This window comes from Tursiops truncatus, chromosome 20 (assembly GCF_011762595.2).
Source record: "Tursiops truncatus isolate mTurTru1 chromosome 20, mTurTru1.mat.Y, whole genome shotgun sequence".
In the NCBI taxonomy this organism is placed as follows: domain Eukaryota; kingdom Metazoa; phylum Chordata; class Mammalia; order Artiodactyla; family Delphinidae; genus Tursiops; species Tursiops truncatus.
In genome coordinates this window covers 12,345,537-12,372,684 of record NC_047053.1, presented here as the reverse complement: position 1 = coordinate 12,372,684, position 27,148 = coordinate 12,345,537, and the positions used below count along the sequence as shown (strand labels likewise).

Genomic DNA, 27,148 nt, shown 5'->3' with positions numbered 1-27,148 from the left:
ACATAATTACTTCTTTTTTTGTGGTGAGAATGCAAGATCTATTCTGTTAGCAACTTTAAGGTATATAATACAGTATTGTTAACTATAGTCACCATGCCGTACATTAGATCCTAAGAACTTATTCATCTTACAACTGGAAGTATAACCTTTGACCAACATCTCCTCATTTCCCCATTGCAGCCCCTCCACTTTCCATTCTGACATAAGCATTTGGGGCAAACTTCAGGAAAACAGGACAGTACAGATTTAGTTCATTTATGACCTACTAAAACCCACCATGTGCTGGAATTCAGAGAAGCTAAAGGAAGGTCTCTACTTACTGGTACTGTTACATCATCATAAAAACTCCAAGCCAAAGCCCACCTCATTGTCCGACCTTGGCAGAATTCAGTGTAGGTGACTTTAGGAACCTGAAACCAGCAAACACAGCATCTCATCATTCTAGTAATTCTACTATGTTTCTGGCTCCTGCCTCATGTTAAATTATATGTTGGTCGTCCTTTTTATCAGTTAACAAACACTACCATCCCCAAACAGTTATGCACAGCTGCCTAATAATCAATGAATAAATTACCTCTCGACAAAGTTGTGGGCTTTCTTCCTGCCATAAAACACGAGAGAATTTATAGTTCTGGCCTGAAGGTCCAATATATGAAACACTCAAAACACAGCCCTTCAGAGAACCACTGGTAAAATGATTCAAATGTTCTTTTGTTTTCTTTTGCTTAGGAAAGAGAGCCTCTAAGGCCTAGCTAGACACAGCTGTGTAGTCTCCCTTTTGTCTACCAGATTTTAGGAAAGAAAACAGAACTACGTTCTAGCTGTTACAATTTTAACAAAGAAAAGGTGTTGTGGGGAAAATAGGATGAGTAGAATGTCAGAAAGAAAACTGAAATCAGAAACTTGGTTCTACCGCTGAACCCACATCTGACCCCCTTCTCTGAAAAGTCATCCTGCTCCTGCCTATTCACGCCCAAACACCATAAACTGGGAGGGGAGTTGGGGAAGTATGTATTTGTCACCTGCTTTTCAAAACAAAAGCAAGGGGCTGAACTTGTGCGGGTCACACCATAGTGGGGTGAAGATCGCACACCGGACTGAAAATTGTTCTGGTTTCAGCTGTTCGTTGATAACTAGACGTGTGAACTAGACGTGTGACCTGGAACAAGCCCCTTAGCTTCAGTTTCTGCAGTTATAATGGAGTCAGATGTGGGGTCAGTGGTAGGCAGACACCAGGTTTTTTGATGTCTGGTTTCTCTCTGACATTCTACTCATCCTGTTTTCCCCATCTTTTCTTATTGGTCAAAGAAGACCTTATTTTAATAATTTATAAACAGTTCCCTTTAGCCCCAAAATTACAACATTAAAAAATAAACAAGCAAAAATAAAACAAACAAAAAACACATTTAGAGCTTCTAGGTATAAAGGAAAGTTCTATCTATACTCCAAGTACCATCAAAAGTGGATACACCAGAATAGTAAAGACAAAGCCTTACCCCTTGTATTCGAAGTTCTTCCTTCAGAGGAGCCAGGCTGCATTTCTTTCCCAGCATACAGCTATACCACCTGTAGGGGGCGGGAAATCAGGCAAGTCAAACACTGTTTATGTGGTTACACATTTTTACATTAGCATTACTCAAGTGAAAAAGATAAGAGTAGCAAACAAATATTGAGTTAAGTTACAAGTGACAATAACAAGAATTGTATCAATAGCCCAAAGCAACTTAAACAAAAAGCCACTTAGCCTCTCCAATGATTTTAGGGCTGTATGTATGTGGAAAGAGAGTAAGAGAGAGAGGTCTCACCTGCAATGCTCAGAATGAAGATCATTTAGCTTTGGGACAGAAATTAGTTAATAAACAACAGAAAAAACATGCATACACACCTCCCCCACCATATTAAGAGAAATTGTAAAATCTAGCATGAACCTGTATTTTGAGATGCACTCACTTGCAAATAACTTAAGAATATATATTGCATTAAAGTTTCAACAGAACATGAAATCAATTTCTTCTATAGCAAATACAAATCCAGAAGAGGGAGTATGAAGATGGAGTGAACTGGTTAAAAGGTAAAAGGACAGACTTTATTTCTTCTGATTATTCTAAAAAGTTTACAAAGTATAAAATTTATACAGGACTTCTGCTTCAGCATATGAAGGATTAACTAGTAAGGAAATTGCCCTTCCACCATAAACTAGGAAACTGGACAAAATATATGAAACAATTTTTCAGACGCTGGACAACTGCAGTGAAGACCTATGATCTCAGAGAGAAAAACAAGGTGAGCCCTATAACTGCCAGAGCTTACTGCCTAAAGGAAATCCCCAAGCTGCAAAGCAGGGAAAGGAAACTAAAACAGAACCCAATAATCTTGCTGAATTGATGAGACAGAGACTGGAGTTCAGAGAGGCTGAGGCAGTAAGAATTTGAAGAGCAAAATATAAGAGGAAGGAGCCACATACGGAGAGAATTCTGGGCATCTGCAGAGGAGGTCACTGGAATATTCTGCAGAATGATCTACATGTGTGGGGTGGAGGCTAGGGAAAGAACTCTCAGAAAGCAGTAAGCTGAACAATTCCTGGATTTCAGACATCTGGGACTAGTTTGTGGATCTACTAGCCAGAGTAGAAAGACCCTGTTAATAAAAGGGGCATCTATTAGAGTCCTGGAAAGGATACTGCTTTGTAATGGGGCTACAGCCTATTCTATATCTACCCTAATAAAGCTTAAAAGCAAGATTTGAAAGGATCCAACTGATCACAAGTAACTGAAGTAAGCATCAAAACAAAGTTTAACACCCTTTAAAAGAACAGAATGAAACGCAGCACCCCCAAACATAAGATATGCAATGTCCAGCATCCAGTCAAAAACTACCAGACATTGAAAGAAGCAGGAGGGCTTCCCTGGTGGCACAGTGGTGAAGAATCCACCTGCCAATGCAGGGGACACGGATTCGAGCCCTGGTCTGGGAAGATCCCATGTGCCGCAGAGCAACTAAGCCCGTGTGCCACAACTACTGAAGCCCGTGAGCCTAGAGCCCATGGTCTGCAACAAGAGAAGCCACCACGATGAGAAGCCCACGCACCGCAATGAGAAGCCTACGCACCGCAATGAAGAGAAGCTCCTGCTCGCCGCAACTAGAGAAAGCCCGCGCGTAGCAACAAGGACCCAATGCAGCCAAAAATAATAAATAAATAAAATAAAAAATAAAAAAAGCAGGAAAATGACTCACAACCAGGATTTAAAAATCAATCATTAGAAACAGACCAAGAAATAAGAGAGATGATGGAATTAGGAGATGAGTACATCAAAACAGCTATTAGAAATATGCTCCATAACAAAACATGGACATGATGAAGAGCAAGAGGGAAGATATAAAAACTAACCAAATGTAACTTCTAGACATGAAAATTATAATATCTAAAATAAAAAATTCACAGATGGGATTAACAGCATATTAGACCCTGCAAAAGAAAAGATGTGTGAACTTGAAGACACAGCAAAACAACTACCTGAAATAAAGCACACAGGGGGAAAAAAAAAAGAAAAAGACCAAAAAAATAAAACGCAGCACCAGTGACCAATGGGACAATATCAAGCAGTACACATAACTGGGGTTTCAGAAAAGGGGCAAAAGGAGGACAAAAATATTTGAAAAAAAAAGGTCAAAAATTTTCCAAAACTGATAAAAACTATAACCACATATACAAGAAGTTCAATGAACTCCACACAGAAGAAACATAAAGAAAACCATACTATATATTTAAAACAGATAGCCAACAAGGACCTACTGTATAGCACAAGGGAACTCTGCTCAATACTCTGCAATAACCTAAATGGGAAAAGAGTTTGAAAAAGAATAGATATATGTATAACTGAATCACGTCGCTGTATACCTGAAACTAACACAACATTGTTAATCAACTCTACTCCAATATAAAATAAAAATTAAAACAAAAAACATACTAAGGCACCTTATAATCAAATTACAGAAAATTAGAGATAAAAAGAAAATCTTAAAAGCAGGGAGAGGGTAGAGACACTTTTTGTTCAAAAGAATAAAGATAAATATTTAATATCAGACTTCTCATCAGAAATAATGCAAGCCAGCGCTTCTCTGGTGGCACAGTGGTTAAGAGTCCGCCTGCCAATGCAGGGGGCCCAGATTCAATCCCTGTTCAGGGAACTAGATCCCACATGCATGCTGCAACTAAGGAGCCCAAGTGCCGCAACTAAAGAGCCGGTGAGCCGCAACTAAGGAGCCCGCCTGCCTCAACTAAGACCCAGCTCAACCAAATAAATAAATATATTTTTTTTAAATGTTGATTTAAAAAAAAAGGAAAACAACCAGAATACAATACCCAGGAACTGTGGGACAACTACAAAAGGTATAAAATATGTGTAATGGAAATCTAGAAGGAAAAGAAAGAGAAAAGAAGAATCTGAAACAATGACTGAGAATTTCCCCCAAATTAATGTCAGACACAAACCACAGCTCCAGGAAGCTAAGAGAACACCAAGCAGAAAAATGCCCAGAAAACTACACCTAGGCATGTGATTTTTAAAACACAGAAAATCAAAAAGATAAAAGAAAAAATCCTCAAAGAAGCTAGAAAAAGATACACCTTACCTATTGATAAGAATTACATCCAACTTGTCTTAAGAAACCAAGCAAGCAAGAAGAGAGTGGAGTGAAATACTTATCTCAGACAGGGCTGACTTCAAACCAAGGCAAGTTATCAGGAATAATTACACAATGCTAAAGATGACAATCTTTCAAGAAGACTTAACAATCCTTAATGTGTTTGTACCTAACAACAGAGCATCAAACTACATGAGGCAAAAACTGATAGAGCTGCTGGAGAAATGGATGAATCCTCTACTAGAGATGGAAACTTCAACAACCCTCTATCAGAATGGACAGATCCAGCTGGCAGAAAATCAGTAAAGACATAGTTGAACTCACAGCACCATCAATCAACTGGCTCTAATTGACATCTATTAACTATTCATCCAACAACAGCAGAATACACATTCTTCTCAAGCTCACATGGAATATTCACCAAGACAGACCGTGTTCTGGGCCGTAAAATACATCTTAACAAATTTTAAAGAATAAAACTCATACAACATCTGCTCTTACACCATAGGGAATTAAACTTGAAATCAGTAACAGAAAGAGAGCTGGAAAATCCCCAAATACTTGGATATTAAACAATACATTTCTAAATAACACATGGGTCAAAGAAGAAATCTCAAGAGAAATTAAGCAATATTTAAAAAAATATATTTATTTATTTTTGGCTGCATTGGGTCTTCGTTGCTGCGTGCGGGCTTTTCGCTAGTTGTGGCGAGTGGGGGCTACTCTTTGTTGAGGTGCGTGGGCTTCTCATTGCGGTGGCTTCTCTTGCTGCAGAGCACGGGCTCTAGGCGTGTGGGCTTCAGTAGCTGTGGCACCCAAGCTCAGCAGTTGTGGCTCGTGGGCTCTAGAGCACAGGCTCAGTAGTTGTGGCACGTGGGTTTAGTTGCTCCACGGCATGTGGGATCTTCCCAGGCCAGGGCTTGAACCCGTGTCCCCTGCATTGGCAGGCGGATTCTTTTTTTTTTTTTTTAACATCTTTATTGGAGTATAATTGCTTTACAATGGTGTGTTAGTTTCTGCTTTATAACAAAGTGAATCAGTTATACATATACATATGTTCCCATATCTCTTCCCTCTTGCGTCTCCCTCCCTCCCACCCTCCCTATCCCACCCCTCTAGGTGGTCACAAAGCACGGAGCTGATCTCCCTGTGCTATGTGGCTGCTTCCCACTAGCTATCTATTTTACGTTTGGTAGTGTATGTATGTCCATGCCACTCTCTCACTTTGTCACAGCTTACCCTTCCCCCTCCCCATATCCTCAAGTCCATTCTCTAGTAGGTCTGTGTCTTTATTCCCATCTTGCCCCTAGGTTCTTCATGACCTTTTTTTTTTCTTAGATTCCATATATATGTGTTAGCATACGGTATTTCTTTTCCTCTTTCTGACTTACTTCACTCTGTATGACAGATTCTAGGTCCATCCACCTCATTACAAATAACTCATTGTTTCTTTTTATGGCTGAGTAACATTCCATTGTATATATGTGCCACATCTTCTTTACCCATTCACCTGCTGATGGACACTTAGGTTGCTTCCATGTCCTGGATACTGTAAGTAGAGCTGCAATGAACACTGGGGTACATGACTCTTTTTTTTTTTTTTTTTTTTGCAGTACGCGGGCCTCTCACTGCTGTGGCCTCTCCCCTTGCAGAGCACAGGCTCCGGACGCGCAAGCTCAGTGGCCATGGCTCACGGACCCAGCCACTCCGCGGCATGTGGGATCCTCCCGGACCAGGGCACGAACCCACATCCCCTGCATCGGCAGGCAGACTCTCAACCACTGCGCCACCAGGGAAGCCCAAGGGAACTTTTTTTTTTTTTTTTTGCGGTACACGAGCCTCCCACCGTCGCGGCCTCTCCCGTTGTGGGGCACAGGCTCCGGATGCGTGGGCCCAGCCGCTCTGCAGCATGCGGGATCCCCCCAGACCGGGGCACGAACCCGCGTCCGCTAGCATTGGCAGGCAGACCCTCAACCACTGCGCGACCAAGGGAACTTTTTTACAGTGATGGAAATGTTCTATATCTTGATTGTGGTGGTGGTAATGTACACATTTGTCAAAATGCATCAAATCATACACTTAAATTGGAGAATGTAACTGTATGCAAGTTATATACCTCAATAGAACTGATTTAAATATATAAATTTCTAAATAATGATATACCTTATATCTTCAAATATACATAAAGAATAGTTAACAATATAGTAATGTTTTGCATATTTCTTGCTTTATAACATAGCTTAGTTATACTAGCAATACATAATCTGTATCCTGCTTTTTTCACCAAGCATCATAATTACTCCTGTCATTTGAAATTCATCTAACTGCATATTAGTTTTAAAGAGAAATTTCAGATTAAGGGGCTATACATTCAATATGTATTTGTCTGTATGCAAAATAGCTACTATGAAGGTGAATTTTTTTTTTTTTTTTTTGCAGTACGCAGGCCCCTCACTGCCACGGCCCCTCCCTTTGCGGAGCACAGGCTCCGGACATGCAGGCTCAGCGGCCATGGCTCACAGGCCCAGCCGCTCCGCGGCATGTGGGATCCTCCCGGACCGGGGCACGAACCCATGTCCCCTGCATCGGCAGGTGGACTCTCAACCACTGCGCCACCAGGGAAGCCCCTGAAGGTGAATTTTAAAGTGACAAAAACTGTAAGTGAATTTAAGAGCCTCTAAAATCACATGCTAAGTTAAAACTACAAAAATTTTCCATTTTTATAAGTTGGACTGGCAATTTTATATGGTTCAACCTAATACATTAAATAATACAGATGAAAATCTTATTAATTATAAAAGTATGACAAATACTATTATACTGCTTTAGAAGTAGTGTGCATTAACCAATATTTTATTTGTTTTTATTGTTTGTGGGTTCAACAACGGATGAGAATCCTTATTTTTGTTTAATCAATCCTTTTTCTGATTTGAAATAAATAATTGTCCTACCTAAATTACTTTAAACAAACCTGGGTAAATTTACTCAGAGCATAATCTATTTCATTTGGCGGCTTTACAAGGTTTGGAAGAAAAAGAATATGCTCCCTTTAAGAAGGCAGTGGAGAAATCATTAACCAGGAATTAAAAGCCTTTGGTATGTTAGGAACAAGATGAAGGATAAGAAATTAAGAGCAATTAGTGCTCACAAAGTAACAGTATAAAATAGGTTAATTAACACCTTTCTTTTAAAATTAGCATTCCTGAACAGATTTTTTTTAAATTTTTTTCATTGAAATATAGTTGATTTACAATGTGTTAATTTCTGCTGTACAGCAAAGTGACTCAGTTATACACATAGAGACATTCTTTTTTATATTCTTTTCCATTATGGTTTATCCCAGGATACTGAATATATAGTTCCCTGTACTATACAGTAGGACCTTGTTGTTTATCCATTCTATATGTAATAGTTTTCACCTACTAACTTCAAACTCCCACTTCATCCCTCCATCATCCCCTCTCCCCCCGGCAACCAAAAGTCTGTTCTCTATGTCAGTGAGTCTGTTTCTGTTTCGTAGATAGGTTCATTTGTGCCATATTTTAGATTCCACATATAAGTGATACCATATGGTATTTGTCTTTCTCTCTCTGACTTCTTCACTTAGTATGATAATCTGCAGTTGCATCCATGTCCTGAACAGATTAGATCAGAGTCACCAAAAGCCAAGAAAAGGCCCAGAACAGAGACAAAAGAAAGATGCTACAAATTTCCTCAGGAAATGAAGGGAAGCAAATATTTAAATAATTCAGGCTTGTAATATGTCATTGGTACTTAACATGGGCTTGGCAGAGTTCATTTCTTTTAACTCTTACTGTAAGCTAAATAGTATATCATGAATCTTTTCTGTTTTTTTTTCTTTTTTTTTTTTTTTTGGCCACACGGCTTGCAGGATCGTAGTTCCCCAACCAGGGATTGAACCCACACCCTTGATGGTGAAAGTGCAGAGTCCTAACCACTGGACCACCAGGGAATTCCCTATCTTTTAAGATTGAATCTCATCAACATATCAACTTTTCTGCAAGTTATATTTTTTATAGAAAAAGCAGAAGTAATTGCGTGTATTAAAAACTGTTTTAGCTTCACTTTAAAAAAAAAAATGCCTACTGAGGGACTTCCCTCGTGGTCCAGTGGTGAAGAATCCGCCTTCCAATGCAGGGGACACAGGTTCAATCCCTGGTCAGGGAACTAAGATCCCACATGCCACGGGGCAACTAAGCCCGTGCGCCACAACTACTGAGCTCGCACGCCTCAACTAGAGCCCACGTGCCGCAAACTACAGAGCCCACTCGCCCTGGAGCCCACGCGCCACAACTAGATAAAAGCCCACGCACCACAACGAAAGATCCCGCAGGCCTCAACGAAGATCCTGTGTGCCGCAGGCAACTAAGACCTGACGCAGCCAGAAAAAAAAAAAAACCTACCCATTAGATCCTAGCTACTCTCAACAGGCATCTTGTGACAACTAATCAAAACGCACGTAGGAAAAAAAAAATGAAAAGGAAGATCAGTTACCCAAGAGATTTTGAACCCATTATACTATTTTAATGATGAAAGTAGCACTCATTACAGCATTTAGTAATTCCTTACAGACAGCAGGTTTCAAGAAAAATTATTTTGAAATTATTTCAAACGTATAGAAATTGCAAGGTTAGTACAAATGATTCCAGTACACTCTTCACCCAGATTCCCTGTACTTTGCCCCATTTGCTTGCTCTGTTTTTTTCTAAACCATTTGAGAGTTAGCTACAGACATCATCATGCCCCTAATGTTAAATATTTTGACATGTACATTTTAAAAACAAGGACAAAAAAATAAAAAATAAAAACAAGAACATTCTCTTTTATAACCACAGAACAATGATCAAATTGAGAAAATGGAACACTCATATGATACTATTATCTGGAATACAGACCATACTCAAATTTCACCAATTATCCCAATAACGTCCTTCATGTCAATTTTCTCCCCTGATGCAAGATCCAATCTAGGATCATGCATTTCATTTACGTGTCAAGTCTCTTTAGTCTCTTTCAATCTGGAACAGTTCTGTGGTCGTTTTTTACTTTCACGACCTTAATATTTTTGAAAAATTGTCTTACAAAACCCCTCAAGTTGGTTTCTCTGAAATTTCCTCATAGATTCAGGTAAAACATTTTGGGCATGAAGAGCACAGAGGTGCTACGTGTCCTTCTAGGTGACCCCTGACCCCCATCAGGAGGTGATCACCTGGTCAAGGTGGTATCCCTCAGTCTCTCCACTATAAAGTTACCATATATCCCTTTGTAACTGAAATACTTTGTAACTGGGGAAATACTTTGAAACTATGAAAATATCCTGTTCCTCTTCAACTTTCCATTGTTGATTCCTCCATGAATCAATTATTACTATAATGATTGCAAAATAGTCATTTTTCTAATTTTATTATTCCTTCTACATTTATTAGCTGGCATTCTAGAGGAACTTTTCCTCTATCCCCTTTGTATTTTATTTGCTTACTTTATTCAGTGGGTTATAATCCATTATTGTCATTATTCATTCTGAGCTTATATTGACCCATATTGTTCTTTTAACAATGTGGGAGATGGCTCCTATGTTCTTTTAACATTTAATACCATAAAAGGTATTATCCCAACCTTACAGACAAGGAAAATGAAGTGGCTTACCCTTTTATAAAGGTAAGTCAAAGTTTGTTGTAGAACTGGACAGTCTTTCAGCTGGAAAGTTAACTAAAAGCTCAGTTATAAAATTTACAATTGTTCCTTTTTGGTTTTTTTTAATTTTATTTTTGGCTATGTTGGGTCTTTGTTGCCTCACGCGGGCTTTCTCTAGTTGCAGTGAGCGGGGGCTACTCTTCATTGCTGTGCCCAGGCTTGCAGAGCACAGGCTCTAGGCATACAGGCTTCAGTATTTGTGGCACGCAGGCTCTAGAGCGCAGGCTCGGTGGTTGTGGTGCACGGGCTTAGTTACTCCGCGACATGTGAGATCTTCCTAGACCAGGGCTCGAACCAGTGTCCCCTGCATTAGCAGGCAGATTCTTAACCACTGTGCCACCAGGGAAGCCCTACAATTGTTCCTTGCAACCATCACTTACAGCACCCCATAACTATGCTAGCACCTAGTTTTAAGAAAAAAACAGAAAAGCAGGGGGACTTTGCATTAAAGTAAAATAACAGAGTACTCTTAACATTTCCTTTCAACACAGTAGACCATAGCATTTAAATCTACTGGATTCCTAAAATGGTCAAGAGTTTAAAAGATCCTATTTACTATTCATTATTATTTTTAATTACATCAAATACATATTCATTCAATTCTATGACTACCCTATGAGGTATGAGGTAGCTATTATTATCTCACTTTACCAATGAGAAAAAATTTAAAAGATAAGTCAAAGAGGGACTTCCCTGGCAGTCCATTGGTTAAGACTTCACCTTCCAATGCAGCGGGTGTGGGTTCGATCCCCTGGTCGGGGAGCTAAGATCCCACATGCCTCCTGGCCAGAAAACCAAAACATAAAACAGAAGCGATATTGAAATAAATTCAATAAAGACTTTAAAAATGGTCCACATCAAAAAAAAAAAGTCAAAGAATCACATTTCAAAAGGCCTAGATTGTTTAATTTATTATCCATCACCAGATATGTGGATTTTACCCAGAACCAAGAAGTCTCCACCATCTGGCAGGGGGTAAGGAATGGAAAGGAAAAAGCAAAAACAGGGAGTAAAACCAGTATTAAGTTGGAACTTGGTAAATCTGGTTCCTGGAAAAATCACAGAATCACTGCCATAAAGGGCATCAGCTATAGACCTAATAACCAATGACAAGTGTAAAATCCACGTCATAAGGGGTTTGATAAAGTCTGCTAATGTATTTAGAAAGTTAGGTGAGTGAGTCTCTAAAAAAAGAAAATGCTATTAGGACAAGCACTTGTAAACCTTCATCAACAGTAGAAAGGCCATCTAATAATGTCATATGTCAATTATACCTCAACAATAAAGAAAAGAAAAAAGAAAAGAAAAGGAGTAGAAAAGAAAAGGCTGTGTACTTAGAAGTCTAACTGCAGTCTGGGTTACAGAGGCTACACAGAATGGTGGAAAGAGCACTGGACCAGAATTAGGAGATCTGGGTCCCAAATTTCTAATCTGTACAACTAAGAGGTTGGATAACTTTCTCTCTCAAGGGCCTCCCAGCTGCAAAATTCCTTAAGATACAAAACTGCACTTGCTGCTGAGCGTGACTTAGGCAAGGCATGAATCATAACGGGGAGGTGAGGCATCTGGAGTGCCATCACTAAGATCAGTCCAACAAATTTAACTTATTTCACTCCATAATGTTACAAATTTGGCTTAATTTCTGCATTTCTTCAGGAACAAGAAGGGGGATAAGAAGCAGATGGTGGGGTTTAAATACTTGTTTTCAATCCCTTATTTTTCATAGCTTCAAAATATGCAGTTTCCACAGCATTTTAAAATTTGAGAGTTGCATAGTGGTATAAACATAATGTCAACTACAAAAATATGCAGGACATGAACTGGTAACATATACAAATGAAAGTCACCAAAGTATGACATGAAATTGTAAACAATATTTGTGAGCCAAACTCTTTCAAAAAACATTGCTCTATTTTCTTTTCAATGAAAATCACTTCATTCTTCCTTTCTTCCTTTTATCTTCCCTCTCAACCTGCCTGAGTCCTAACAGAGCAGACAAGACTGCTGAACCCTTTCTTTGTATGAATCGTAACTGGGTGACTTTTCCTATACGTGACACCAACCTTGAAATGGTTGACTCTTCAGAGACATGATGGGCTCTAGCAATTTACCCTTCCCAGCAAACGTTCACCTTTCATTCAATTTGTGGGCTGCCACAGAGCCAGGTACAGGCGTACTTGGAACGTATCGACCAGTTTCTTCTCTCTTAGAATGGTGTTCATTTAAAACATATTTTTTGTAGTTCAAATGGAACTTTGGCAATAATAGAAACTTACTGATTAATAGGCTCCTGAAAACAACCTTCCCTATTTTGCTGAATGACTCCAGTTCCCTCAAAAGCTGACAGATACTGCAATGGCCACATGGCCCTGGTTACCTACTGTCATGAGTCTCAGTGCTCTGTTGCTTTAAGTTTACTTTACTTACTCAGACTCTTCTCAATGCTCAGTATAACTTAAGGCTCTTTCTTCCTCACACCCTAATGTGTTTTTTTTTTAATTGGGGTATAGTTGCTTTACAATGTTGTGTTAGTTTCTGCTGTACAGTGGAGTGAATCAGCTATATGTATACATATGTCCCCTCTTTTTTGGATTTCCTTCCCATTTAGGTCACCTCAGAGCATTAAGTAAAGTTCCCTGTGCTATACAGCAGGTTCTCATTAGTTATCTATTTTATACATATTAGTGTATATGTGTCGATCCTAATCTCCTAATTCACTCCATCCCTCTCTTCTCCCCTTGGTGTCCATACATTTGTTCTCTATGTCTGTGTCTCTATTTCTGCCTTGCAAACAGGTGCATCTGCACCATTTTTCGTTGAAGAAATCAATTTAAGGCAAAAATTTATTAACCTTTGGCTTTAATATTGTGTAAATTTTCTGAGGCAGATCATCCAAGAATCCAGTTGCTTTCCATATTTAAATAAACTCACATTTAACAAATCAGGATATTTGCTGATTTTGAAACTGGCCTACTAAAATGAGCGGCTTTAAACACGTATAAATCCAAAAGGGGGGGAAAAAAAGGCTTCCCTACTTAGCAATTCCAGTTCTGGGTATTCACCCAGAATAATTCGAAGCAGGGTCTTAAGAAATATTTGTATATCCATGTTCCTAGCCACGTTATCCACAATAGCCAAAACGTGGAAGTAACCCAAGTGTCCACCAACAGATAAACGGATAAACAAAATGTAGTATATACATACAATGTAATATTAATATTATTCAGCCCTAGAAAGGAAGGAAATTCTGAAACATGCTATAACGTGGATGAATACTGAGGACTGGACGCTAAGGGAAAGAAGCCAGTCATAAAGGGACAAATATGATTCCACTTACATAACGTACCTCAAATAGTCAAATTCACAGAGATGGAAAGAAGAATGGTGGTTGCCAGGGGTTATGGGAAGAGAGGGAATGGGGACTGGTTGTTTAATGGGTACAGAGTTTTAGTTTTACAAGAAGAAAGAGTTCTGGAGGTTAGCTGCACAACAATATGAATGTACTTAATGCTACTGAACTGTACACTTTAAAAATGGTTAAGATGGTAAATTTTATGTTATGCATATTTTACCACAATTTTAAAAAATTCTTCTCTATGTCACAAAGCTAAATCCTAGGGTTGAAAGCCCTTTCAGTCTGAACTACCACATTATCCATCATTTTACCGACACTCGGCAGGGTGAGAAGTCAAGCGAGACAAATAGCTCTTTCTGAGTACCTTATGCTGCTTAATGACAGGTGTGTTGTCCGAAATAATTAGCTTTTAAAAAGGAATAGCCTTAACTCTCCTCTGGAGCTGGTTAGTGACTTCAGTTTCCCTTCATTAAGTTCTTGACAGCTCAATGTCCTCACATCTGTCATCGTTTGAGAGACTGATTCCAAGAACATAAATTGCTTCAAGGACTAGGCAACAAATTTATTCTGGTTCATGGGGCAGATCTGAACCCATCTGTTTTCTAATCAAAAGCCATATTTGAATCAGTTTGTTCCATCACAGGACCATACTAATGGGAGCAACGCAATAATATGGTATTTTCCTCCTTTCTATCCATGCACTGTAGATGATTACAGGAAACACAAATCAATTACAGGCATGAGAGCATCCTCAGAAACAAGGTCTTTGCAGACCGTAGGACCTTCTACCTTTTCAGGTTTTATCTGTTTATTCTTCAGACCACAGTGATTTTGTTTCCTCTCATTGACATGGTTTCTTCCTGAATTACATAGTCGATAATACTCTTATTACCAACTTACCTTAATCTTTTTTGAAGCTGTAAACTGTCGTGGATGATCCTTTTAACAAACTCTAATTCGCCTCCTTCTGCCATGATCTCTGTGATCCCTCCTGTATTTACTGAGCTAGGTGGGGGTCTTCGAGGGTTTCGAGAGTTTACTCCCTGAACAACACAACAACAACAACAAACCCTGGTGAAAAACCTTTACACCTTAAGGTAAGGTGACTGTAACCTAGTTTTACACAAGAATGCTTAGACATAATTTCCGTTTCCAGGTATCATGCTAGATTTGGGATTTAAAAATCGTATAATCTTGGCATTTGAAACAATGGCATTCATGCAAATACTCCCTCCCAGGGTCTTTACCTTCCATCTTTGTGATTAAACATACTAACATTTTACCTTTTTTTTTTTTTTTTTTTTTAGGTACGCGGGCCTCTCACTGCTGTGGCCTCTCCCGTTGTGGAGCGCAGGCTCAGCGGCCATGCCTCAAGGGCCCAGCCGCTCCACGGCATGTGGGATCTTCCCGGACTGGGGCACGAACCCGTGTCCCCCACATTGGCAGGCGAACTCTCAACCACTGTGCCACCAGGGAAGCCCCATTTTACCTTTTTATCTAGCCAATTCTGTCACTTTTTCTTTATGTTTTCTCTCTTGGTATCATACACTGAAAATATTCCAACCAAAGATTATATAAATATTTTTTTGTTTTCTTCTAGTATTTTATGGTGTCACTTTTTTTTTTTTTTTTGCGGTACGCGGGCCTCTCACTGTTGTGGCCTCTCCCATTGCGGAGCACAGGCTCTGGACACGCAGGCTCAGCGGCCATGGCTCACAGGCCTAGCCACTCCACAGCATGTGGGATCTTCCCAGACTGGGGCACGAACCCGTGTCCCCTGCATTGGCAGGCGGACTCTCAACCACTGTGCCACCAGGGAAACCCTATGGTGCCACTTTTAAAATTTAAATATTTAATCCACTCCTACCTCACACCATATAAAAAAATAACCCAAATAGATCAAAGATTTAAATGTAAAAAGCTAAAACAATAAAACTCTTAGAAGAAAATATAGGAGTAAATCTTCATGACCTTGCATTAGGCAATGGTTTCTTAGATATGACACCAAAAGCATAAGCAACAGAAGAGAAAATAGGTAAACTGGACTTCCTCAAAAGTAAAAACTTCCAGGCTGCAAGGGACACCATCAAGAAAATGAAAAGACAACCCACAGAATGGGAGAAAATATTCGCAAATAATATATCTAATGAGGGACTTGCATATAGAATACATAAAGAATTCTTACAACAATAATAAAAAGAAAAATAACCCAATTTAAATGGGCAAAGGATCTGAATAGGCATTTCTCCAAAGAAGATACACAAATGGCCAATAAGCACACAAAAAGATATTCCATATCATTAGCCATTAGGGACGTGCACATTAAAACCATGATGAGATGCTACTTCATACTCTCTAGGATGGCTATAATCAAGAAGACAGATAAAAACAAGTGTTGACAAAGATGTGGAGAAATTGGAACTCTCATACACTACTCATAGTGGAATAAAAAATGGTGCAGCCATTTTGGATAACATTCTGGCAGTTCCTCAAACAATTAAACATAGAGTTACCATATGACCCAGTGATTCCACTCCTAGGTATACACCTCAGAGAAATGAAAACATGTTCACACAACACTTGTACATGAATGCTCACAGCAGCATTGTTCAAAATAGCCAAAAAGTGAATAAAACCCAAATGTCCATCAACAGATGAATGTATCAGTAAAATGTGATATTTCCATATAATGGAATATTATTCGGCAATAAAAAGAAATGAAGTACTGATACATGCTACAATATGGATGAAGCTTGAAAACATATTATGCTTAGTGAGAGAAGTCAGTCACAAAAGGCCACATATTACATGATTCCATTTTTATGAAATATCCGAAACAGGCAACTCCACAGAAACAGAAAGTAGACTGATGGTTGCCTAGGACTAAGGGGGCTGCAAGGAAACCGAGAGTAATTGCTAATGGGTGTGGGTTTTTACTTCTGTTTTTTTCGCGGGGTGGGTGATGAAAATGCTCTAAAATTGATTGTGGTGATGGCTGCACAACTCTGTGGATATACTAAAAATAATTAAATTCTACCCTTTAAGTGGGTGAATTGATGGCACGTAAATTGTATTTCAGTAAAGTTGCTATAAAAAGATATTTATTTCTGGTGCTAGTTATAGTCTATTTCTTCATCTGGATGCTGGTTCTATAAGAATATTCACTCTGGAAAATCCAGTTTACACTCATGGCATGTGTACTTTTATGTACATATGTTGTATCTCAACTTTTTTTTTTTTTTTTTTGCGGTACGCGGGCCTCTCACTGCTGTGGCCCCTCCCGCTGCGGAGCACAGGCTCCGGACGCGCAGGCTCAGCGGCCATGGCTCACGGGCCCAGCCGCTCCGCGGCATGTGGGATCCTCCCGGACCGGGGCACGAACCCGCGTCCCCTGCATCGGCAGGCGGACTCTCAACCACTGTGCCACCAGGGAAGCCCATGTATCTCAACATTTTTTAAAAGAAATGTACACCAGGATGTGGCTATTTTATCAATAGTTCTCAAATTTATCTGCACTGAAGGCTAAAATTTAGATTTCTTAAATCCTGCTTCACTTCATGTTCCAATCTAGAATGTTGGTATTGCTAATAAATTTCTGTCCACTTCCCCTCCCTGCCCGCAACCAAATTTAATCCATCTGGAATTTATTTTGTTATGAGGTATGTAAATGGTACTTAAGAGTATCTGAGTGATTCTAAAAACAATTTATTCTCTCAAAGTTTTAAGCATACACACCCCCTCGTTTCCTTCTGATTAATATTATTCACTTCCTATTAATTCTTCTCTAGATGAAGGAAAACTTAGGTTAAATCAATAATATTTTATTGATTTTTAATAGGTTAGTTTTCTTAGCCAATGCATCTTTCCATATTCATAAGCAAATATATTTTATTTCATGAAATGAATATATTCATTTCAAGTTGGAAAGACTAAATAAGACATTTGTTTGCTATCAAATGACAGCTGGCAGTAAAACCAGTGACCCTCTCCTTAAGCCAATAAGCCCAATGCAGTAGAGTAGACTGTAACCTAAGTTGGTCCAATCAGAAGAAATCCAAATGTTAAATGGTTTGGGGAAGAAAAGAGCTCTCTTCTCACCCTCTCCCACTCCCCAAATATTACTCTGCCACAAGTAAACCAGCCTGAGAACAAAAACAACCAAGGGCCCGATAAGAGCCAAGGGGAACCTGAAAAAACAGAGTCTCAGCCTTGATATTATTATGAACTCCTCGATCAAACTGTTCCTGAAGTCCATGCTATTGCTGGATTTCTCAGATATGTAAACCAATAAACTTTCTTGTTAAGTCAATCTGAATTGGGTTTTCAGGTGTTTGATACCAGAAGCATCCTAACTGATACAGCTTCCAAAATAAAAGTTGCTCTTATCTTGCAACAAGGAAAACTTAACTAAATATTCCACTACTTTAAAGCAGAAGATATCTTACCTTGGCTTCCAACTGATTGGCAAAAAAGGGAGGGTTGCACATGCAAAAGTCATAGATTATCTCAGATTCTTCTTTAAGAGCATCCATCAGGAGTGTCTTCTGTGGTACTTTTACCACTAGGAGAAAAAACAGAGACTGTTAACTACGATTACGACTGTGGTAGTTTTCAAATATGTCCACATATTCTTTGCTACTAGTTCCTTCAAGAGGTAGAGTTCGATTTCCCTCTCCTTGAGTGTAGCTTCACTCAATGACTCGCTTTTACTGAAGAGAATGTGATGAGCGTGATAGGGTATCACTTCTGACGCTAGGTCATAAAAAGCAATCCGGCTTCCTCCTTGTCTTATCTCTTAAACTACTTGCTCTAGGAGAGGCCAGCTGACACGCTGTAATGATGCTCAAGTAGCCCTGAGGAGAGATCCACATGGCAATGAACTAAAGCTTGCTGCCAAAAGCAATGTAAGTGAGCCATCTGGAAAGCACATCTCTACCCCCAGGCTTTCAGAGGGCAGCCTCATGAAAGACTCTGAACCAGAACCACCCAGCTAGGCCACACCCAAACTCCTGACCCACAGGAAGCACGAGATTATTAATAAATGTTTATTGTTTAATAACCATGTCTCTGCCAGATTTTGGAGTAATTTGTAACACAGGAATGGATAACTAAAAAACTCATTAATAATATATTAATATCTCCCCTTGCGATATGTTTAACACTAGTAAGAAAAGCCTATTTCTTCCAAAGAGAGATATAAAGTCTCTTTAATGACAAAAAACTAAAACAAAAACAAAAAACCCAGCCCTTTATATATATACAATAAGCACAGACGTAAAAATTAACTAAGCATTAAGGAGATTTGACTATTTGTAGCACAGTTCCATGTACTAAAATAAAAAAGACAGCATAATTTAATCAAAAGCAGGATTTTCTTCCTTTTAAAAATCTTGGTGACTAGGTTACGTTATACACAATTGATTCTCATCTTTAGTGGTAGCTGTGTTCTATAGTCACCACGAACGCTGAATTAGTGAATACTGAACCACTAGCTCCTAAGAGAAATACATGATTAGGTAAGTTTGAGCCTCTGGTCCCAACATTTTCATCAACCGATCAATACATATCCTTACTCATTCATCAACATTGAACTCATGGCCGACAGTACTATAACATGTCTGAACGAAACTTATCTGGCACATGTATTTTCTCTGTAAGGCACATCATGGCCTTCTTGTACTTAGGAACGCTAGGCAGTACTTAAGCACTGTTTTAGGGGACATTATAAACAGCAACATCACCAATAAAAGCACAAAACTGCAAAAAAAAAAAAAAGAAAAAGTGGTACTAAACAGACCATGAAAAGGACACTTGTTTACAGTATGAGAGCTGAAACAAGACAGCAGGGCATTGCCTTGTCCAACTTCAGCTGGGAACATGCATGCTGGGTGACTCAAATTTTTTGCTGCTTTGCACGTGTCTGTGAATGATCACAAAAGTACCATAAGTATTGATGTGGAGGCTAAAAATAGCCCCTAGTAGGCACACTTTAGCAAGTAGGCAAATTCACAAACACAGAATTCACAAATTATGAGGATCGACTGTATTTACTCTGTTTCCTTCTGAGTTAATTCTGGTAACAAAGGAGCAAACCAAATTACAATGTACCAGATTGTTTTAAATTACCAAAGTTTGTATATTAAAGCAGAAGGCAATGAGATGTGTTAAATTAGAAAGACAGGTTAATAAACAAAGCTTGAAAGGAGTATTTATTCTACAGAGCTAACCTTTTATAAGATCCGATAAGTTATTCTGTTCCACATTCTTCTTTGCATAGTTGAAGCACATGTCATCTACTTCTGTTGCAAGGAAATACCAGCCATTTAAGGTTGTTCCAAGTAAAGGATAGATGCAGGATGCCCCAGTACCTAGTACGGTAGGAATTCAAAACACATTGCACACACCTGAGAGGAAGGTGAGCCCAACAAGCAAAAACACCATTCTTCACTTCTTAGAATTTCTTATAGCCTTAACAGCTTAAACCACAAGCTGGTACTGATTACACACATACTGTGGCTACTGGCTTCATGTATGTTAGTCTTAACTCATAATGAGATTCAAATTTCCTAGAGGGTAGAAACCTTGCTGTCTTCTTTGTATGCTGTACGTAAAATGAAGTTTGCATAATTGGCTGGTGATCAAGAAATAAATTGTCAAAGCAATTTAATTTACTTTATAAAAATTCTTCATTTTAAATCTCTCCCAAACTTGATTTTCTTGAAAGAAATCAGTGTTATTTGTTAAAACACCACAGTAATATCTTAAAATAGATCAATGTATACATCCCATTCTACAAAAGCAGAAAAAAATACATAGGGTATAAAATTTTTATAATATTAAACCACCCAATTCCCCTCATATCTATCTGTAAGTTGTTACCTGAAGGAAACCAGAAGTTAAACAAAACAAAAAAACCCTAAAAACTAAAGAGAGGATTCATTTCTTAGATGTGGAGACATGGAAAAACATTTGATCCAGATCCAAAACATCAGTCATTGGCTTGCCCCACCATAGTTTCAAGGGAGACATTCAAAGGCAAATGGTCCAGGCAAAAATCTCTCTGACAGCTAGGGTTTGGTTCTAAACTTGCATGTAGAACCTCTAACCATAGACTGGACAAGTATATGTTTGAGTATATAGTAACCACAAATAATTGCTTTTACAACCTTTAACTGATCTTGGCCAGTAAGATCCTCAAGAGCATACTCAAGAGAAGAAAAGCTGGTATTCTTGGAGGCCCACAGTAGTCAGCCCATACTAACCATTCCACGCCCACTTTCCACTGACCACATCATGGTGCCAGTCTAGTCTTCTAAGGATTTGGCAGGAAGAGCTGGAGGCCAGAGATACTCCTAACCCAGAGGAAAGCCAGTCTCATCTTACTGCTTCCTCATTAAGTACTCAGAACAGACTAGTAAAAGACATGACAACAAGTGATAGCCAGAACATTTAAGCTCTGACAGTCACAGTGACTGCTACACTCCCTATCATGTTCACCTAACAGCATCCTGGCCCTGATGCTACTGGGCAAACATCTCCTTGGGGATGTGGGAGGTGGTGCAGGAAGGAGTGGTAAAGGGTACTCAAGCTCCTCTCAGAGTTCACAATTATTTAGCCCCTGCTAGCCACTCAGAATAAGGAAATTAAGGAAATTTAAGTAGCACTTCCAGCTCTGTAGAAAAAAAAATCCAAACCAGATCCCAGGCCCTTGATTCTCATACAACTACCTCTCTCTTCGTACTTCAATTTCATTTAAAAGGAAAAAGAAAAAAGGACACCTTCCCTCAGCTGCCCTAATATCAGGTGCCAAGAGGGTAATAAACGCAGGTAAAAGACCTGTCCTTCGCCAAAAAAAATCAGGTTTCTCAATTCTTAAGACCAGAAGACTTGCATTCTAACATCCTGATCCCCTCTGAAAGGTGAATGACATTTAAAAAAATATTTATTTATTTATTTTTGGCTGTGTTGGGTCTTTGTTACTGCACGCGGGCCATCTCTAGTTGCGGCAAGCAGGGGCTACTCTTCATTGCGGTGTGCAGGCTTCTCATTGTGGTGGCTTCTCTTGTTGCGGAGCACGGGCTCTAGGCACGTGGGCTTCAGTAGTTGCAGCACGTGGGCTCAGTAGTTGTGGCTCGCGGGCTCTAGAGCGCAGGGTCAAGTAGTTGTGGTGCACAGGCTTAGTTACTCCACGGCATGTGGGATCTTCCTGGACCACGGCTCGAACCCGTGTCCCCTGCATTGGCAGGCGGATTCTTAACCACTGTGCCACCAGGGAAGCCCATGAATGACATTTTTAAATGGGTAATAATCCTTGTAATGATAAATAAAAATGAAAAGTTTATAACCATAGAATTAGAGCAAACTAATGGAGTCTGGGGGAAGAATTTATATAAAACCCTAATTAGAATGAATGTGATTTCAGCAAGAGTGCCCCTTGTGAAGAGCTAAAATCCATTAACCTCCTATATCCCCAAGTGTTATTTTAGAGGGTTTGGGGCACAATTAAAATAAATTAGTACTAAATAGGCTCTCAAGCTTTTAAAGCTTTTTATAACCCATCAGCCAATCTTCTGCCATGAACATAAAAGAAAAAAAACTTTTGTTAAACCCCATTATTTTTACATAGTGCTTAGTTCATATTGGATGTTCAGAATTTTGAATGTTGAAAGAATGATGTATTTATACATCGACATTCAACAAATCATTTACTGAACACCTACTGTGTGCCAGAAACTTTGCTAGGCTTTTGGATATTATAGTAAGCAAAAAAGTAATAGGCTCTGTACTTTGTAATCTAGTGGCAGAGAAAGACATTAATCAATCAGACAAGTGAATGTGTAGTTTAAAACTAAAAAAAATGCCATGAAGGAAAAAACATGGTTTTCTAAAGCTCATATTCAAGGAACCTATCTTATGCTGGAAGGTCAGAGAAGGTTTTCTTGAGAAAATAAGGCTTGAGTTGACAACTACAGTACAAATAAGAATTAATGAGGTGAAGGTGGGAAGTTCCAGGCAGAAGGAACAACATGTACAAAGGCCTGGAATCATGACATCTTATTAGAACAAGTGCCAAAAACATAAAAGAGAAGAATATAAGATGAGGCTTAGAGGGACTTCCCTGGTGGCGTAGTGGTTAAGAATCCGCCTGCGGGGACTTTCCTGGTGGCACAGTGGTTGAGAGTCTGCCTGCCAATGCAGGGGACACAGGTTCGCGCCTTGGTCTGGGAGGATCCCACATGCTGCAGAGCAACTAGGCCCGTGAGCCACAACTACTGAACCTGAGCTCTAGAGCCCGTGCGCCACAACTATTGAGACTGCGTGCCACAACTACTAAAGCCCACGCACCTAGAGCCCATGTTCTGCAACAAGAGAAGCCACCACAATGAGAAGCCCATGCACCACAACAAAGAGTAGCCCCTGCTTGCCGCAACTAGAGAAAGCCCACGCGCAGCAATGAAGACCCAATGCAGCCAAAAATAAATAATTAAAATAAATAAATTTATTAAAAAAGAGAAATCTATGAGGCTTAGAGAGACCTAGAGAGAGACCTAGAGGGCAGGAATCAGACAATGAAAATTCTAATAGGCCTAATAAAGGTTTCAGGTGTTTATCACAGAAGCAATAGGAAGCCATTAAAGTGGTAAAGATGTGCTCAGATATGGTTTATACATACTTTCTGGAGAATGGAATGGAGGGGCAACAGAGTGGACAAGAACAGAATAGTTGAGAAGCTATTCTGTAGACAGGGAGAAATGATGGTGACTTGGACTGGGATGGTGGCAGCTGAGAAGGAGAAAAATAGACAATTTAAGAAATATTTAGGAGAGAAAAACAGGAAACGGTGATAGACATTGTCAGTGAGAATGGAGAGAAGTCAATATCAAGGACGACAAGATTAGGAAGAAAGAATATGAGTTTGGTCTTGGATGTCACGAAGTCTGAGAAGTTTTTGAGATATCCAAGTTTCTCATATATTTGGGACTAGAGTTCAAGAAAAGTAATCTGCGTTGGAGGAATAAACAGTTTGTAGGTTATCTGCATGGAAGCAGAAAATAAAGTCATAGGTATGGATGAAATTGCCTAGAGGTAGAGTGATGAATAAGAAAAGGGTTAAAGACTGAGCTTTAGGGATTCTCAACATTTAATACAAGAAAGTAAGCCTGAAAAGGGGAGAAGAGTGACTAGAAAGGAAAACAGAAAACCAGAGGAGTCTGGTGTCATGGAAGAAAATGGAGGAGAGTGCATAAAGGAGAAAGGAGGGGGTCAATAAATGCTGCTGCAAAGCTCATGTACGATGAGCACTGAAAACACACACAAATGCTGAACATTTACTACTATCTAGAAACTGTGTTTCCTATTAACTATGTTTAGAAATAGGGTCCACAGTTTTTAACTCAATTCTTCACACTTTCTATAAAGGATTAGTAAAGGCCAAAAGATTAACAAATTTCAAACCCTATCAAATGAAAATACTGGCTATAACAAAACATATAATGCATTTATAATCGCAAAACATACCATGGCTTCATTTCCTTCTGCTTCTCTACTTACATTCCCAAATGAATCAAACAGGACAGTCCTCCCCATTGCAGAAGATTACAATTAAGAGAACATCTTCTTTTAACTCGACGTCTTTTTTCTTCCCTTTAATTTTGGATTAAATACTCGCTATAAATAATCACCTAAGAGATTCCTAAAAGTATTCAGTCCCACATGATCTTTTATTAAGTGACCATCACCACAAAATCCCAATATAGGGACTACTGTACTAACACCAAATAATTCAGAGTAAAAATAATGCCCAACTGACACAGACATCAACGTGGTAATCTGAAAAGCTAAGAAAACAAGGGCCTCACTTTCATTCTGCACTTCTCTTACCCCCTTGCTCCATCTGGTGCTGACAATCCCTTCTCTTCTCAAGAGAAAGTGACAGCAGAAAAGCCTAGGTATCCCAAATAAGAACAGTGATATCTGTAGCCAGCTTCCTTCACACAACAAATACCCAGAAGTTTTCAAAGAATTTGCAAAGACCTCGCAAAATTTATAAAACTTATATTTAGCCAAAACATAATTGAAAACCATGTACCTATGTCAATTCCTCTTCGGAGAGTACTTTTGTCAGAGTCCTGATGACCGATCAGATCTTCTACCCAATGAATATAGTTGAGTCTCAAGGGAACTGTGGGAATTAGTCTCTCCAGCGGAATATCAATAGAAAGTCCAAAATCTTCTCTTAGGAGAGTACAAGTCAGAGCTCTGACTGCTTCAGGGTCTTTAAAATTAAGACTGAGGGGTGGAGAAAAAGAAGTAAAACTGATTAGTAAGACTCACTGCGCTCTACAAGCTTTAATGCAACCAGGTAGGACCAAACACCCACCTGTTTCTCAAGAGATCACACATATAAATAGTTACGTAGCACATTCAGTGCAGTGGCATACACATATGGGCGTTTAACAGTCACAGTATGTGAAAGACAGCATAAATTTCCACCAAAAATACTGCATCTTCATACATGAAGCACAGAGGACAAGAGTACCTCTGTTCCAATTCCTGCCTAGTTGTCTCCTTACTTAGTTATGTGACTTTGGACAAGTTATTTAGCCTCCATGAGACCGTTTCCTCAGCTGTAAAATGGGGATAATAATACCTATATGTAGAGTTGCTGTGAGATCATCTGTGAAAAGTACTAGCATAATGCCTACCACATAGTAACTGTTTTACAAGTGCTGGTTATTTTTACTATTATCAAATAACATGATTTGATGGTAGCATTCTTTGAAAATCATACTTAAAAGTGGAAAGGAAGCAGTATAAAATGTTTAATAATGAAAACAGGTTAACATACTTAAATATAACAAATACTACAAGCACCAAATTTTTAAATGTGACTATTTTTAGCAGGTTTCCTGAGGAATAATTTACATACTATAAATTCACCTGTAAGTACACAATAGTTTTTCGTATATTCCCAGAGTTGTGCAACCATCACCACAATCCAATTTTAGAACACTTCTATCACCCCCAAAAAGAAACCTCATGCCCATCTGCAAGTCATTCCTCATTTCCACCCTCAGCTCTAGGCAACCACTAATGTACTTTCTGTCTCCATAGATTTGCCTTTTGTGAACATCTCATACAAATGAATCATGTAATATGTGATCTCTGCATCTGGATTCTTTCACTTAGCATAATATTTGTGAGGTTCATCCATGGTGTAGCATGTGTCAGTACTTCATTTTTTTTTTTTTTTTTTTTCGGTACGCAGGCCTGCTGTGGCCTCTCCCGTTGCGGAGCACAGGCTCAGGACGCACAGGCTCAGCGGCCATGGCTCATGGGCCCAGCTGCTCCACGGCACGTGGGATCTTCCCAGACCGGGGCACGAACCCGTGTCCCCTGCATCGGCAGGCGGACTCTCAACCACTGCGCCACCAGGGAAGCCCGATAGTCAATTTTTATACATGGAAAGAAATTCACATCTGAGTACCACACTAAAGCGTTCAAACAAGTTCACATTCTTTATTCTATAGCGGTAGCCCAATCTATTACTAAGCTTCATTGCTAGACGCACAAAAGGAATATAATCAATTCTGATGTCTATGTTCAAAGCCTTAAAACCTGAAATGTGAAATTTCAGAATTTTTCTATCAAAGAAACTTAATAACGTAGATACCTTATAAAATAAACGATGAGCAGTATCATCTAAGAGCAGTACCTATTTACAGCTTTGTTAACCTAAAATTTCTGAATGTTATTTTGCACTGACATTTTGAATAAAACTGTGAAATTCAGGAATTGCAAACTCAAATATTTACAACATACTACTCAAAATGCCAGTCCCTGACAAGATACAGAACTTGTCCCAGAACGTAAATCAACACACTGAGAGTCATAACCAAAGACATGTCTGCTGAACTAAACGTGTGGCACAAGGTCCTCGCCTCTGTGGACAGTAATAAATGGTTTGTGGCCGAGCGGGCAGACCAATGGCCACACTTCCGGTAGCACTATGCCAGATGACACAAGTGACCATTTCAAAGGGGATGGTCACTACTCAGTTCTAGGTAATTAATGTCAAGTGGGTTTGCTGGCCCAGTTCTGCTAGATCTCTAAAATTTCCAAATGAAACCAGCAACCCATATTTTTATATGAAATTTCTATGATTCTTAAAATATATGTGGACAATAAATAACTGCAAGCCCTATATAATTCACAGGCCGACAGGTGGCAACCTCTATCGTAAATAACAGAATTATAAAGAAAGTTGGGGTACTTGGCTACTCCACACTTCTAAAGAAGTATAAAAGTGTTTCACTCTCTTTGGGCACTACTTTGCTCAACTGAGTTATATGGAATAGGTTAGAATTTTTAAGAGGTTGTGATTGCTGGCGTTCATTCCTTTACTCATTCAACAGGTATTACATGTCAGCTACA

General features: G+C 39.2%; 1 protein-coding gene across 9 annotated transcripts in view; it reads right to left on the bottom strand.

Annotated features, from left to right (window-relative positions):
- METTL16 (methyltransferase 16, RNA N6-adenosine) overlaps positions 1 to 27,148 on the bottom strand; it is a 62,547-nt gene that overhangs the window by 19,030 nt on the left and 16,369 nt on the right. For 5 of the 9 annotated variants that reach the window (XM_019926899.3, XM_073797413.1, XM_019926905.3 and 2 more), the window contains 6 exons: positions 24,804 to 25,003; positions 19,942 to 20,082; positions 18,160 to 18,275; positions 14,615 to 14,757; positions 1,497 to 1,566; positions 321 to 410 (listed from right to left, as the gene is read on the bottom strand). In XM_019926899.3, coding sequence (XP_019782458.1) covers positions 321 to 410; positions 1,497 to 1,566; positions 14,615 to 14,757; positions 18,160 to 18,275; positions 19,942 to 20,082; positions 24,804 to 25,003 — 760 coding nt within the window. Of the gene's footprint in view, positions 1 to 320; positions 411 to 1,496; positions 1,567 to 14,614; positions 14,758 to 18,159; positions 18,276 to 19,941; positions 20,083 to 24,232; positions 24,359 to 24,803; positions 25,004 to 27,148 lie in introns of all 9 variants that reach the window. The other 4 variants (XM_019926906.3, XM_033846609.2, XM_073797414.1 and 1 more) reach the window with 3 other exon arrangements.